Source organism: Callorhinchus milii, unplaced genomic scaffold (genome assembly GCF_018977255.1).
Source record: "Callorhinchus milii isolate IMCB2004 unplaced genomic scaffold, IMCB_Cmil_1.0 Scaffold3, whole genome shotgun sequence".
NCBI classification, from domain to species: Eukaryota; Metazoa; Chordata; class Chondrichthyes; order Chimaeriformes; family Callorhinchidae; genus Callorhinchus; species Callorhinchus milii.
This window is the reverse complement of record NW_024704744.1, coordinates 26,902,122-26,918,802: the sequence shown is the minus strand read 5'-3', so window position 1 is coordinate 26,918,802 and position 16,681 is coordinate 26,902,122. Positions and strand designations below refer to the sequence as shown.

At 38.4% G+C, this 16,681-nt stretch overlaps 1 protein-coding gene across 2 annotated transcripts in view; it reads left to right on the top strand.

The window, feature by feature from the left end:
• si:dkey-71h2.2 (low density lipoprotein receptor adapter protein 1-B) overlaps nucleotides 1–13,858 on the top strand; it is a 97,866-nt gene extending 84,008 nt beyond the window's left edge. Inside the window, exons 6-9 of one of the 2 annotated variants that reach the window (XM_007903259.2) lie at nucleotides 4,630–4,710; nucleotides 5,416–5,549; nucleotides 6,584–6,618; nucleotides 13,103–13,858. In XM_007903259.2, the coding sequence (XP_007901450.1) occupies nucleotides 4,630–4,710; nucleotides 5,416–5,549; nucleotides 6,584–6,618; nucleotides 13,103–13,304 (452 nt within the window). In that variant the 3' untranslated portion in view covers nucleotides 13,305–13,858. Of the gene's footprint in view, nucleotides 1–4,629; nucleotides 4,711–5,415; nucleotides 5,550–6,583; nucleotides 6,619–6,910; nucleotides 7,006–13,102 lie in introns of those variants that run through there. The other variant, XM_007903262.2, reaches the window with a different exon arrangement.
• The last annotated feature ends 2,823 nt before the right edge of the window (nucleotides 13,859–16,681 follow it).

The window sequence follows — 16,681 nt, the reverse complement described above, 5'->3', positions numbered from 1 at the left end:
GTTCGCATTGGATTAGACTGGTTGAGCATTCAATATACAAGGCAATCCCATTATAGTGTGATCGTCTGGGTCAGATATTCTCAGACACTACACTAAAAAGGGAGTGTGATAACACAACATGTAGGAGCAGGAGTAGGCCATTCAGCCCTTCAAGACTGCCCCGCCATTCAATCGTGGTTGATCTTCTAATCTAACTCCAGCTAATAACCTAACCCTGCCTTATCCCCATATACCTTAAACCCTTTTGCAATAAGAAATCTATCTATCTCAGTCTTGAATATGTTCAAGGACTGAGCGTCAACAGCCCTTTGGGGTAATAAGTTCCATACATTCACCACCCTTTGAGTGAACTCAGTGCAAAAGGGCTGGCCTCTGATTTTAAGGTTGTGACCCCTGGTTTTAGTTTCTCCAACCAGGGGAAGCAATCTCCCACTATCTACTCTATCATGCCCTTTGATGATCTTATAGGTTTCTATAAGATCCCCTATAATTCTTCTATATTCTAGAGAATATAGGCCCAAATTGGTCAGCGTATCCTCGTAACTCATCCCCTTCATCCCTGGTACTAACCTAGTAAATCTACGCTGCACCCCCTCCAAGGCAAGTACATCCTTCCTTACATAAGGAGACCAAAACTGCACACAGTATTCCAGGTGTGGTCTCACCAGGGCCCTATACGGTTGCAGCAAGACTTCTCTACTCTTATACTCTAATCCTTTCATAATGAATGCTAACATACTGTTCGCCATTCTAATTGCTGCTGCACCTGCAGACTAACTTTCTGTGATTGGTATACAAGGACACCCAAGTCCCTCTGGACACTAACACATTCCAATCTCTCCCCTTCTAAAAAATAACCCACTCTACTGTTTTTGCTACCCAGGTGGATGACTTTGCACTTCCCTACATTATACTTCATCTGCCACTGACCTGCCCAATCACCTAACCTATCTATGTCTCGCTGCATTTTTTTAATGTCGTCCTCTGTGTTGACACTTCCTCCTAGTTTTGAGTCATCTGCGAATTTAGATATATTAACTTAATAATAATAATAATCCTTGCATTTGATATAGTGCTTTTCACGTCGGGAGGACGTCCCAAAGCGCTTCACAGAACACACTGTAAAGTGAATTCACTGTATATTTGTGGGCGAACGCGGCAGCCAATTGCGCACAGCAATGTCCCACAAACAGTCGTAGATTGAAAATGACCAATTTATTATTGTTTTGGGTTTTGGAGGGATTATTATTAGGCGTGTGGAGTAAGGAAACTTACCCAAGGTTTCGCCCTGCCTGGAATTGAACTCAGGTCTCTCGCTTGCACTAACAGTGCTCTAACCACTGAGCTACAGGACTCCACAACTTTGATGTCCTCATCTAGATCATTGATGTAGATGGTAAATAGCTGAGGCCCAAGGACTGATCCTTGTGGCTCTCCACTAGTCACCTCCCGCCAATCTAAAAAGGACCCGTTTATCCCTACTCTTTGTTTCCTACCCGTTAACCATTCCCCAATCCACGTTAATATGCTCCCCCAATTCCAGGGGCCCTTATCTTTTGGACTAACCTTTTATGCGGCACCTTATCGAATGCCTTCTGGAAGTCCAAACAGACCACATCCACTGATTCACCCTTATCTAGTTTACTGGAAATATCCTCAAAAAACTCTATGAGATTTGTCAAACATGACTTCCCTTTTGTAAAGACATGTTGACTTGGCCTAATTATATTGTGCTCCTCTAAATACCGCACTACCACATCCTTAATCAATGATTCTAAATATTTTCCTATCACTAATGTGAGACTAACTGACCTATAATTATCCATCTTTTCCTTTCCACCTTTTTTGAATAGTGGTGTGACATTTGCGATCTTCCAATCCATGGGGACTGTTCCAGAATCCAAGGAATTTTGGAAGATCAGACATAAGGCCTCCACTATCTCATAAGCTACCTCTTTTAAAACCCTGGGATGCAAGCCATCCGGACCAGGGGATTTGTCACTTTTTAGTGCTAACAGTTTCCCTAGCACCAATTCTCTACTAATGAAAATTTCCCTAAGTTGCTCCCTGTCCTTATCCCTTTGGTACATCTCTGTTGTTGGCAGACTTGTTGTGTCTTCTAGGGTGAAGACAGATGCAAAGTATCCATTTAGGGACTCTGCTATATCCTTATCCCCCATTACAACTTCTCCCGTCTCTGACTGTAGTGGACCTACATTTACCCTCAGTAGCCTATTCCTCTTAATATATTTGTAAAAACTTTTACAATCAGACTTAATGTTCCTAGCTAGCTTACCCTCATACTCCTTTTTCTCGCTCTTAATGAGTTTTTTAGTTTTATTTTGCTGGTTTGTGAAACTCTCCCAATCTTTAGATTTGATGTTTTTCTTGGCAGTTTTCTAAGCCTTTTCTTTTAATTTGATGCTTCAATGCTCAATTTCACATTGTCAGGACATCCTGATAATGTGGAGTCCTGTAGCTTATTGGTTAGAGCACTTGCCTCACAAGTGAGAGGACCTGGGCGTGATTCCCGGGTAGGTTGAAATGTTCGGCAAGCTTCCTTACTCCACACGCCTCTGTTTGTCTAGTAGTAAGTAGAATCCCGGTTGTTAGTTGATTGGTAATAATCCCTTCAATAATAATAAGAAGAATAATTTAATCACTCAATCCAAGACTGTTTGTGGGACACTGCTGTGCACAATTGGCTGCCGGGTTTCGCTCACAAAATATACAGAAAATTAATTTTACAGTATATTCTGTGAAGCGCTTTGAAACATCTCGAAGATGTGATAAGGCGCTATATCAAATGCAAGGATTATAATTATTATCCTTGATGTCACTTGGCATCTGGAATAGATGACTAACTCTTCCATTGTGAAGTAACATCAGTGGTGCTTGCTGTGTGATGCTAATGGTGACCTAATATCCTGATGGCTGACAGGTCCATGCCAGAGGGAAGACATGTTCATGGTATTCCAGATAAAGGGAAAAATCAAGTACAAGACACACTGACACTTCAGGCCTTGGGCCAGTGGCAGAGGGTTGAAAGCAGATTATGTGGCCATCGTCTTGGTTGGGAAATAGTGTGGGGAGGGAAGTAATAAAAAGAAATGCCATTTATGTCATTTGAGGTCTTATTTGAAATTCTAAACCAATGGATAGGCTGAAGAATGAACTCTTCAACACAATTGTTATTTTTGCCATTTATTAATTGTGTATTTTGTCTTAAGCAGACGTAGGAAATACTGTACCACAAATTAAATTCATTATTTGAAAAAACAAAAACTTACAAAATATTACTGGTACATTTCTGAAGAAGTTAATAATAATACAAATCCTTACATTTGATAAAACACTTTTTACTTCAGCAGGACATCTTAAAGTGTTTCACAGGATTTACTGTGAAGTGTACTAACTATTTTTGTAGGCGAACATCTACAATGTAACTTTATTATTTTATTTCCCAAGCTGTCATAATCAGTAAGTAGTAACATTATGGCATGTGGACTGGTGATTTATGTTTGACAACATGTGTGTTTAAGAATATACATGACTAGGGCCACTTGGCAAGTTAATATCCCTAAAGTATCAACCCGCACCATGTATCTTCTGTTACATTTCAGAGATTCTTTATCCTTATAATTCAAATGATGCAGCCATCTGAACAGCAGAAAATTCTTCCTAAATTTAACTATGATTTGCTAACAAAACAGATTCTGACAACGAGCGCATTCCTGAATGAGAGCAGATTGTGGATCTGCTAAACAAGCAGGGTGGCCTTAGCTTCCTGTCATGTCATTTAATCAGTAGAAACATATGTCACCACAATGTAAGACAGAGGTGAGATGAGCTTTATTAGCTTAAGGCAAACCAAGTCTACTGTAATTGGCTTTTTACAATCTGAAGCTATTTCATTTGTAAAGTTATTACAAAATGTACTGTTAAATATTTTAATTAATAAATGTTGTAAATGTAATTTGTTGTTTTAATCCTAGTCTCTCTGTATATAATGTTTTAGCAACAACAAATTACATTTATATGGTGCCTTTCACGTAAGGAGGATGTCCTAAGGCACTGCGATTACTTTATATAATGTGACATCATGAGTTTGGAATCTGAATGCTGAACATAAAGGATATACTGGTATAAAGTGAGAATAGGAAAGATAAAAACTGTATTGATAACAAATAACATAAATAATCCTTGCATGTGATGTAGTGTCTGTAACATCGAGAACATCTTAAAACACTTCAACGTTTCTGTAAATTGTAGTGATTGTATATTGGTAGGCAAATGCAACAGCTAGTTCAGATCAGAGGGCTGCTTTTACACTATAATAGCTAGCAATGGTGCCTCTCCCAGGGTGAACTAAAGAGGAGCAAAATAACTTTATGAAGTCAGCTTTTTGAACAAAATATGGGGGATTGTTTATCCTTAACAAAATAAAGCTTTTATTTGGGGAGAATACTTGATCAGCCAGGTGTCTGACAAATGTGCAAACATGCTTAAAAAGATTCATACCAGACTCTGACACAGTATTTAATCTGCAAGTAGTAATTGTACAATATATGCAAAAGTATCTAACACAGGTCAGCTCACACTGACCATTTCCTTCTGTGTGTTGTCCAGAAAAAGATAAGAAAACAAGTGAATCATGTTCTAACCCTGTTACTGCGGCTCTTAATGGAGCAAAAGGAGATGTGGAGGAAGGTAGGAGTAAGACTTTCTTTCACTGAATAATTAAATCCTTATTAATATCAAAATTAATTGATGTCCGATTGTAGGAGACATGGATCAAATATTGTGCCTTTCACACAGATCAAAACTACATTCTACTCCCAAACTCTTATTTTTCTTCTACACATTACCTCTTCCATATACCCCTTCAAGCACCCTTGATCCTTACCTCAAGTGCCAAGTGCAAAGAGGTCCCCCACATTACAGTGCTCTAAGACATGCAGTGGTTTGTGCAGCATCTGCTTTGATTTCCCACAGATGCTTTGCTCACATGTTCATAATGGGAGAGGCAGGCTGGACTACATGTTTGCTCACTGCAAGCAGAGGGTGTACCAGCCTGGGCACTGGCACTCTGTAGCAGTCAAAGCATATTTGCAGTTGGGTGTGGTGGATAGCCCAAACCATCTCACGGCTAGTCTCATATCCTGTTCCTGCCCAATCCCCTTTCCACTCTGCCTATAACCACCTGTCTAAAGTTGCGACCTTTAGTAATGTAATATGCTACCCGATTGTTTCTGTTTATGAATCTCCACATAGAACCACAGAAATTTACAGCACACAAGAAGATCTGTCATGTATGTGGTTATATATTTATCTTCATCGTTATTTATCCTGACACATAAAGTCTGTTGATGGCAATAAAAAAAGTGACTTTTGCATTTTCTTCTGTATTCCTAGATCCATTCAGAGAAAAAGACCACAGAATAAACCAAGTACAGAATCCATTCATTTCAACCACAGATATTCACATAGGTAGCACCTCAGGCCAAAACAGTCCAACTTGCGGGTCTCCTTTACACACTCTTTCTTGGGTATGTTTTACAATTATTTAACAGTTTTACGTACTGCTGTTTTATTGCATGCATACAGAAAACCGTTTTCATTCCATTCCTAAAAGTTTGAGATTACTAAATAACACCAGCGTAACTGTCCTGGGTTTGGAGGAAAGCAAAGGTGGCCACCAGACACTGCTTAACAAAGCAAAATGAACGTAATTAAAATAAGCCCCATATTCTCACAACTGGGGAGACCAACCTGTCACTCGCCCTACAGTGGAGTCCTGTAACTCAGTGGTTAGAGCACTCGCCTTGCAAGCGGGACACCTGGGTTCAATTCCAGGCAGTGGGAAACCTTGGGCAAGTTTCCTTACTTCACACGCCTAATAATAATCCCTCCAAAACAAAACAATAATAAAAAACAAAATCCCACGACTGTTTGTGGGATACTGCTGTATGCAATTGGCTGCCACGTTTTTTTCACAAATATATGGTCAATTCACTTTACAGTCTATTTTGTGAAATGCTTTGAGATGTTGAGAAGATGTGAAACGCGCTATATCAAATGCAAGGATTGTTATTTATTATTATTCCTGACCTGACTCATCTCCACACACATGGGAACAAGCCCTTCATGCTGCTCTACTGGGACTCACCATTGAGTGGCCCCTACGGGGAAACCTGCATCTATCCACCTGGAAAGGGTTGCTTCTCCAGCTGTTAGATGGTGTTAATTATGGTGGAGTTTTGAGACTTCTGAGTTTCTGACGTTAGCGTAACCTTGGGGTGATCTTTACATTTCCTCTTGCCTGTTAGACCTTTTCAGGAGAGTAACAATGTGGATAAAAGTTTCTTTAAATGTTATATTAATGGGTTGATACAGCAAGTACACTCAATGAAACAGCTTGCAAAGCTTTCACTTTTGGTTTCACATGTTAAATGCAGTGCTCTGAGATGTTTCCTGTGTTGAGGGTGCTGTATAAATGCAAGCTTTTAGTAAATAACTCTGAAGAAAACAATATTGAACGCTAGCAGGTGTTAATATTTTATTCCCTTATTGCTCTTTCCAGGAAGAGGACGATGGTCTTGATGACGCCTTTTCAAGGTAAGGTGTCCTGAGAGATTTTTATATATTGGAGATAAAGGATACCACAATCCTTATTGGTAAAGCATTATTTTGACTGGCATTGTTAGTTCTTCACTCACTCTTAGACATGAAGTACCATTGATCTCTGCATTTGTTTCAATGTTGACTTATAATTTACTGCAAAGTGAAGCCTTCAGTGTCATCTACTTCAGTAAGGATGGTCGCTGACTTAAATATTTTCCATCATGTTCAAATTAAGTCAGGATCAGTGCTGCTTAACTCTATTTTCACTGGAGATTATTTTCTGTAGGTGATACCCTGTAACATGCAAAAAAGAGTGCAACTTACGTCCTCCCGACGTGAAAGGTACTATACAAATAATTTTATATTGTATTGTAATGTATGCATTGTTCAATCCTAAGGGATAGTGGCTATGAGTTTATATATTTTTAATGAATCTGGTTCTGTTCCATATCAAAGTAATATAACTTAATGTGCTCTCTTAAACTCTTTTAACAGTTGAGTTTCCATAATCTAGTGATGAAAGCCCACATTATGCACCAGACATTGATTTGGCAAATGCTTTGCCTACAGTAAGCAGAAGACTCCAACAAATCAATATAAGAGTTTCACACATCCAGTGACAAGGGCAGAACCAATCACTTTTTCCCCAGAGTTCGAGCAGATTTTTATTTCAGTGATTTCACACATAAACAGACTAGTCTCATTCTATGGTTAAAAAAAATTCTCCCTCATTTTCAACTCCATTCCCCGTAGTCAGTTGTATGAATTGCTTTGTGACATCCTCCAGACGTTAAAGGCGCTGTAAGAAATGGAAATCGTTATGGTTGAATCCCATTAAGGAAATAGAACATATTCGACCCGCTGTTTTAATATAAAATGTTTAAATGGTGTCACCAAATGGACACAAAGACTAAATGTGATGAGATATTTTCTTGGAACTGTGATCAATGAGAATGATAAAACTGGCAGCAGTACGCATTGAATCAAATAATTACCCCTAGGGACAGGCTAACATTCTTTTGTCTTCCTTCATATCCAAAAGCAGCACTGTCTGTGGGAAGCACAGGAACAGTACGCTCTGTTTTAAATGTTTCTTAACAAGCTGAGTTTGCTTATTACACATGCTCTCAGGGGTACATGCCACAAGGACTGATTTCTAGCACATGTATTCATTATTCCTTTGTTTCAATTCTATTGTGAAAACTATGATAGAAATGACAACTAATGTTTGTTATTCTGTCCACTAAGCGCCAGCTATAACAACACAAAAAAGGTTTTTATTCAAAATACATTTTAGCGTTTAAAGTCCAAGCTTGGATGTTTGTTATGTTTGTTATGAGTGAACCTTTGGGACTTCAGAATCCTTGTCCTCACCTTCAAAGCCCTCCATGGCCTTGCTCCTTTCTAGCTCTTTGACCTGCTAACGCTATATCAACCTGTCTGCTCCCTCTGCTCAGGCTGCTCCACGTCTCCCACACGGTCCCACCCACCATCGGCAGTTGGGCCTTCAACCTCTCTGCCCCCACCTTTTGGAACTCCATCCCACAGTCCCTTCAAGTTGCTCCCTCCCTTGCTTCATTCAAGGCACATGTCAAGACCCTCCTCTTCGACTGCGCCTTCAGCCATCCTCCTACCTCTACCCTCCCTGACCTCCATCACTGCTGATCCCAACCACCAGGAACATCCTCCTAACGTGAAAGGCACTATACAATATCAGATTTGATCTGATCTGTTTAGCTGCCAAAGGAGGATTTTATAGGAAAACAGATTTTACTAAAAGTACTCCAAAATTAAGATCTAAGATGACCTGTGTTGATTGCAACCTTCTGTCCTTTCTGATCATCTTCTGATAAGAAGTGTTTTACTGCATCCTTATTATGTTACAAAGAATATGGACAACCCTCAACCCTGACAGCAAGCAGCAGTGATCTGCGCTCTGGGATGCTATGCCATGTGAAGGGTGCTAGTTGTTGTTGTTGATTCCGATTTTATGAATGCCAATTTCAGCATAGATCCCGTCAATGCACTGGAATTAGCTCCAGGATGGTGGACAAGGCAAGGAGTGCTATCAATCATCACACATTGAGTGTTACAGTCACACTGGGAAACAGCTGTTGGAACATTGCACATTAAGAGGATGCTTTCTTGCTGCCTGTTATATGACTCTCTTACTCCCTCTGCAGTGAGTCAGGGAATGTCACTTGGAGCAATCTGGGATAGTTTACACAGGCAAGTTTATGGTCCCTTGGATTTGGAGTAAAGTTCATTTTTCCCCTAAACCCTCCAAAAATCAGCCAGTACTTTAGATTTGGGGGTATTTCAGATTTGAGTAAATACCATAGACCCTGAAAATTAGCCATGTTTGTATTTTAAGGATAAAAAACTCAAACGGTCCTTCTTTGTACTTTGCGTAAATCATTTTCATTGGTTGTTAATTGCATAATTTAGGGCATTTGCAATCCCCTCAGTACATAATTATTTTATACATAGCATATAGCATATAATATAACTATATTTATGTGTGATATGCTGGAGTCCTGTAGCTTAGATGTAGAGCACTCGCCTCACAAGCCAGAAGACCTGGATTCAATTCCCAGCAGGGCGAAAAGTTTCCTTACTCCACATGCCTCACTTTACCGAGCAGTAAGTAGGAACCCAGTTGTTAGTCGATTTGTGGTACCATAATGCCATTTATTTCAGTGTAACTAAAATAAACTCTAACTGAATTCTTTGAAATCCACAGATCTTGAAATGCTTCCTGGTTCAATGGTTCCTTATTATAAGGTGCTTGTTGGAATGCATAATATCCCAACTGACTGCATAAATGCGGCTGTGATAGCCAGTTTCACTGGGCATGTGTTATGCTGGCTGACTCACTAAAAATGACAAACATTCAGGTCATCACCTTTAGGTCGACACTGACGTCATTTCCTGTGTGTTGCATGTGTGGAAAGTGGGAAGTGACATTGGCGGTGACCTGACAATTGGGAAGTCAGACATTTTCAGTGAGGGGAAAGCTAAAATGGCCTAATTCCAGGTCATAAAGTCTCCACTGATGTCACCTCTGATTGCACTGTGCTTGAACAGCAAACAGAGAGTGGCGGTGCTGACCTGAAAACCCAGAAGTCAACTAATTTAGTGTGAGAGCCGGCCAGTGGAAATGAAGGGGCCGCTTGAGTACATGTGCAGTGAATGGGATCCACATCCCAACCATATTATAATTGAATCAGTTATAACGAAACATTTTATGGGGCTGTACTCTATTAAGACATCAATGGACTGAAATAATATTCAGTGTTACTACATGACCAATGCCTCGATGGTGGTATTTCTCAAAGATGCTAAAAGTAATGCCGATTAGTATTCCTTCAACAATTTTAAATGATTATATGATATGCACATGCATTAGAAGAATTATATTTTTAGATTTTTTCCTACGTACAATAGACATATAAAAAGGAAGATGGAATTGTTTTTCCACTCCGCATTTTATCATGGAATCAATGATGATGACATTCATGTGGTATTTTAATTGTGAAAAATGTTTTAGGAATTTCTGTGGGAAATTGGCACCTAAGAAACTGAAAGCCAAAGAATGGCAGGATTCAGATACAGATCATTTGAATTACAATATAACAAAACATTTTTTACCAAGAAGGCAAATTAATTCTTAGATGTTATTCAATGTTATCCAGTGAAATATAAATTTGTAAGTCAGTATATGCCACAGAGCTGTGCGCGACATGACTTTTGCTTTCCAATTTTACAAGCGGCATTGTGGATACGGATGAGACAGCCACAGGTAAAAGATAATACTAATTGTACAGTTTTGTATTTTTGTTGTAGCTTCATAACTGGTTTTCACTGAACGCTGACAGAAACTAAAGTGGCATTGATTTGTTATTAATGCTGTCAGCCGGGTGTCTGATACACATGCAGAAATACATCACCATGCTTCAGAGTATTCAAACCAGACTGAGAGTTCCACATGGGTATGCAACTTACAAATGAAAATTTCCCTGCGGAAATCTATCCGTGAAAGGATGCACTCTGCTTATCTGATGATATGATGCACAACAGACTTTGAAGTAAAATGGTTATTATTGGATGGTCTGTAGGCATCAATCTCATTTGTATTTAGTCACCAGCAGGAGGTTTAAGTTTTGCCATCACACTGATCTATTGTGTAAAGAGTTGTTTTCTGGCAAACCATCATCAACCAATTTGTCTGACAACAGAACCATTATCAGAGAATGGCAATAGCAATGTGCCTCAGGATTAAGGATACTAAATGCCCTGTGTCTTATTTGTTAAGATAGAAACCTGGCTTAATTAGTAGCACTCTCACCCTGAGTCAGAAGATTGTGGGTTCAATTCCTACGTCAGGACCTCACATTGTCTGACATTCCAGTAGAGTTCAGAAAGTCTATAGTATTATTGGAGGTGCTGACCTTCGGATGAGTCATTAAATTGTCTGTCTGCTAAAGTGGACGTTCAAGATCCCATGGCATTATTCAAAAAGAGAGATCCTAGACAGTGTCCTGACCAACAAATATTCCCCCAATAAAATTGGTCACTCACTCCATAGCTGTTTGTGAAACATTGCTGTGTGAAAAAATGGCTGCTGGGATGGAGGTGATGGGGAGGATGGGGAGCACTGATCACACATCTGCTTGCATTCAATGCACTAAATATGAAATGTTCTGCTAAGCTGACCCCCATTAAACATTAAACCAAAGGCACTAAATAGTAGGTCAGTAAGAGAGTGTTTTAATGAAAAAGTAATCAGCTGCTTTATGTACATCTTGTCCCTTTTATTCTACTTATCCTGGTACTATTTCTGACAGTACAGAATGGTACATAATCAAATCACATGATTCCACTTCCAAAAATTTGAGTTTTACCTAAAAATTCAGTGGCAAAAATAGCTAAATTCAAGACGTTAAATGAGGTGCTGTCTGCCTGTTCTGGTAGATTTTAAAGATCCCATGGTACTGATTGAAAAGAGAAGGGAGTTTCTCCCATTGTCATGGTCAAATATCCCCCAGATTTGACACTCATTTCATGGCTGTTTATGGCACATTGTTATGCGCCAACTGGCTGCTGCATTTGGCTGCAGTTACGATACTTTACAGTAAATACTGTGAAGAGTTTGAGACATTTCGGTAACATGATAAGGCATTATATCAAATACAAGAAATACTATTATGAAACACTTTACTAGTGGGAGTGATCCAGCGATCTTTGCTGTCCCCTAAAGGATTGTGTTGCTGCACATTACCTTTAACCTTACCTTTCTAGGTCTTTAATGTAGGAATGGGTGAAGCATAATGATACTGAGTGACACATATCTGTGTAATGTGAATTGCACCTCTCTTTTGTACCTTTGATCTCAGTGCTGTTAACTGCTCAGCTCTTGTCAAATTTGTTAGGAAGATGCATCACACTATATGGTTCAACATCATCCAATATTGCTTCACTCTGGAATTTCACTCACTCCTGAATTTCAAAGGATTCAAATAGTATTCTGCAACTTAGGATGTGCAAGGTGCAAATTAGGAAAACAGGATGCCAAGTCATTCGCTACGTAAAAATATGTCATGTGGTTTGTAATTCAGCTTTTCAGTGTAAGTGATCAGCATACCATCTTTTCTTTAAATCCAAATATTGATCAGACAAGAGATGCTGAGATATATTCAATGCTGTTTTACAAATCCTAGCATATGGCAGGAAACAGACATAGCCATTTTCAGCCACGTGATTCCACATATTTTGAACAAAACTCTCCCTCTGTTCGTGAGATACAAACATACTTTCTAAAGTATCTTACCAGTAAATGCCACCATATCCTGAAATATGATTTGGGAAAACTTGTGGTTCAGACATTTTGTGCAGTTGCTTTTATATCAGAGCAGTCAAAATCTCAGAGCAACGTTTCTTAAAATGGTTGTGTACAGCGAATGGTTGAGTATTGAAGAAGCAACACCTCTCTAGGTCTATGACGTGAATTATTGTCTAAATGGTAAATATTTTTTCTAGTCGACAAATGTTCCTATTAATGCCTCACTCTCATAACCTTCCTTGTTGTCTGCTCCTACATTACGCAACCACCTCAGGGGCACATCAGTGTAACAGCATGTGATGTGTGTCTTTAAGCAGAACGATTTCAGTGAAAAGGAAGATCTGATAAGAGGTGAACATCTGCACTCTAATTCCCTCGTATAAATATATGATGGACTCTGCTTCAGAAAATAAAATTGCTTTTCTAGGTCGGGTTTTTTGTTTGAAGTATGAATGAATAGCACAATATGGTAGTGATATTTCTGCTTGAACTTGCAAACGCATGTTACATCTGCGGCACTGAAAAAAGCTTTTAAGTTTTGTTTAACTTTATTTCCTTTATTTACTGTGGAATACAATCTAATTAATGAGACTGTCAAGCACGGTTTAATTTATGTAATCTCTGTTTCTACTTTAGATTTGCTGTGTCTCGAACAAGCATACAAATCAAGGATGTTTCAGTAAATTTGGTAAAGAGACACTCACCACTCATAACTGTGAGTAATGTGGGCCCATCACTTACAGACTTGAACAAAGGAGACTTGTCACCACAGCATTCGGCTGAGGCACAGCTAACTCTTGGAGATCGAGAAAAAGCGTTCTTTGCTTCATCAGAGTAACCTTGGTTTGGCTCACCAACACACCTAAAGAAACAAGCTGGAGGAAAACGGCACAGCTTTTAATTGACTGAAACCTACTTGAAAAAAGACTCTTTTTTTATTATCGTTCATACAGATGCTTTAACAATAATGATAACCGGCAAGCTAAAAAGGAGTGCTGATTTTGTATTTGCAACCACACTGATACAGAACAATATGTTTGTATTCCTCCTAGCTATATTCTGCTCCTCACAGATTAGGAAACACCATGGTGAAACATATGATGTTTCGTATGTAAGATTGAAAAAGGCATTCGATAACATTGAATCTTATATGAAATATTTAATTTTTCATTGTACTATGGTGCTGATTACAACTGCAGTCCAGTTGCAGAAGGGATGTCTTCTTATAGACATATATCATGAGAACACACAATGTAATACAATACAATTTACATTTATACAATATGTTTCACATCAGAGGACATCTCAAAACAATTCACAGAATAGAGGAGAGTGGATATAAAATTAATTCTTAAGAGTTTTCACCTCTGCATAATAAATAAATAATAATAATACTAATCCTTGTATTTGATATAGCGCTTTTCATGTCTTCTAGAGTTTCAAAGCGCTTCACAGAATATACTGTAAAGTGAATTGACTGCATATTTGTGGGCGAAACACGGCAGCCAATTGCACACAGCAGTGTCCCACAAACAGTCGCGGATTGAAGTGACCAATTTATTATTGTTTATTTTTCTTGAGGGATTATTATCAGGCATGTGGAGTAAGGAAACTTGCCCAAGGTTTCGCCCTGCCGGAAATTGAACCCAGGTCTCTCACTTGCAAGACGAGTGATCTAACCACTGAGCTACAAGATGGGCCATACCAAAACATTTTAGATTGTAACAAGATTGAACAAAGGATGGAGACTGGCAAAAGTACAGTACAGTGGACCCCAGTTAAATTGGACATATCAGCAGAGTATTTTTTTAAATTAATCAGACTGTTGTATGAATTAATTGGCGTATTTAGAATGGGTAAGAATACAAATGATTCGGGGCTGGGCACTTTGTCCAATTGCTATGCGGTGGGGACTTGACATTAATGTTCACCCCAAGCATTGTATTTAGTAACTTAACACCTACAACAAATCTGCTTCTAATGCACAGCCATTAACTGGGTCTGTTTGAGCAACCACAGCAATGTTATTGCTAGTCTGCAAGTTATTTCAATGTAATAATGATCATATATCCCTGGAAAATTAGGATGTGGTATTTAATGGTTTGGAATGCTGAACGATGGTTGCTGAATTCTGAAAAATAATGTTTGGTTTGTATGAAAGAAATGAGCCCAATTTAGGTCAGAATAAAAAACACAGAGAAAGATACATTGTTAACTTGGTCTTATAATAAAAACATTATAACAATATAAATTAGGATTGGAGTTAGTGGTCTAACTAGAAAGCATTGTTTCCTCAAGTGAAGGGTAAAATCTATATCGATTGCCAAGGAATGCACCGTAGTTTGTCGCTGTTAGACGTTATCATCTGAAGACATGCCACACATGACGTTACCACACACTGGGTGCCCTCAATAAAAGCAACTACTATATTAAGACCATGTCAAGTTATAACCAAAACAGGCAAATTTAGGGGATTGAAATGTCTACAATTAGAAAGTTAACAAGAAAAGTATTTTTGCTGTTTTGTTTTGAAAAGTATTTCAAAAAAATTAAAAGTATGCATAATCAACATTTCCAAACACTTTTCTATAACACATTTTAACTCTTTTTCTACTATGTCATCATCAACACAGTTGTGAAATTCTGACCACTTGTCTGAAATGTCGTAATAGTGACACCTCATAAAATATGTGGAAAGATTACAAAATTCTAGGGACATTATTCCTTCGTCTTGGTCTTTACAGGCTAGAATTCAAGATTGCACATTGCAACACCGTAGCTGAATAAATCACAGCACCATGATATTTATATACATGTGGATTTTAAAAAACACAATGGGAAATGGTTTACAGACAAACACCTATGAAATTTAACTAGGCGAGAGGTGTTGCAGGAGTTTCAGAAACGTTATGTAGGTCAACAAAAAGGATATGTTACTTATCTCTTTCCTGGGGAGCTTTTCAATCTGAAGGGAAGAAATTGACGAAATGAATTATTCAATACCAAATCAATACCATAATAGTGACTATCCTAGCTAATAGGGCTAGTCAATACAGGTTTGCTTGTTGAATAATAACAACATAGTTCAATAAAAGTAATACTTAGAGAAAACTAAACACACTGTAGGCTTTTAAATGAACATAAAAGCTTTGGTAGAAGACAGATATGTACAATTTTCCAACTGATGCTCATCCAACACAAGATCTATACTGCTCAACTTCCAGCGCAGAATGGCCACTATAAAATTTCCAGTGCATGTGGTAATATAGCTTTCTGTGTATGTTCATGCAGGCTAGACACAGGAAGCACCCCTGTCATAGCTTCACAAAGCAAGTGACAACAGTGGCACTTCCTGCACATAACATCGAGTGTGTGGGACAGTAGCAACCTGACATCCCTGAATGAGACCTGGGCCTGGCTTGTGGATCCACACTCCGTGTTTTAACGGAGCTTGCCCTGTGTTTAACAAATGGGGAGTTTTCTAGAAGAAACAAAATGTGGTCGATTTGTTTAGCCAATTTTTCCTGCATTTAAAGATAGCAATCCTCCAACTATAAAAGTTGACTTTATTATTTATAATGATGTTTAAAACATGGTAATTCATAACGAGATTTCCTGATAAAATCTCTGACACAAATGAAGATTTCTAATTGGAGCCAGAAGTATGTCACCGAAGCAGCAGGACTCTGCTCCAGAGGCAGAATATATCTAAGTTGAGTTCCCGTGGGGCTGCATAATGTATTTGTGGTTACTGGAAGGAAGTTTGTGACTTAAAAAAAATTCTTATTATGAAATTGTAATAGAAATGGCCCTGTTTTATTATTTGTCTTGTCATTTATAATTAAAATGACATTAGGTTTTGTTTAAAAGAGCACAGAGATGTATTTGCTAAATGTTTTAAATTAATCCAAGGTATCTGTCATGAACAAATTAATACATGAAGCAGAGTAACTCTCAAAGAAATGTTACTGGATTGGTGTTTTCAAAGCTTTTGTTCCAATCTAAGATTTGTAAAGAACGATTGAATAAGCGTATGAGCATCAAAATACAACATTTTGATCTGACTTTAACTTGGTTTATAAAAAAGGATGTTCTTGATTATCAGAGGAGAAGATTGTATCTGTCTGGTATTGTCAATGCACGAGATGGGTTTCGGAATGCAATTTGTACCAGTGAAATTCAATTGTTGGTAGTGGTGACTGTGTCTGTCAAAGA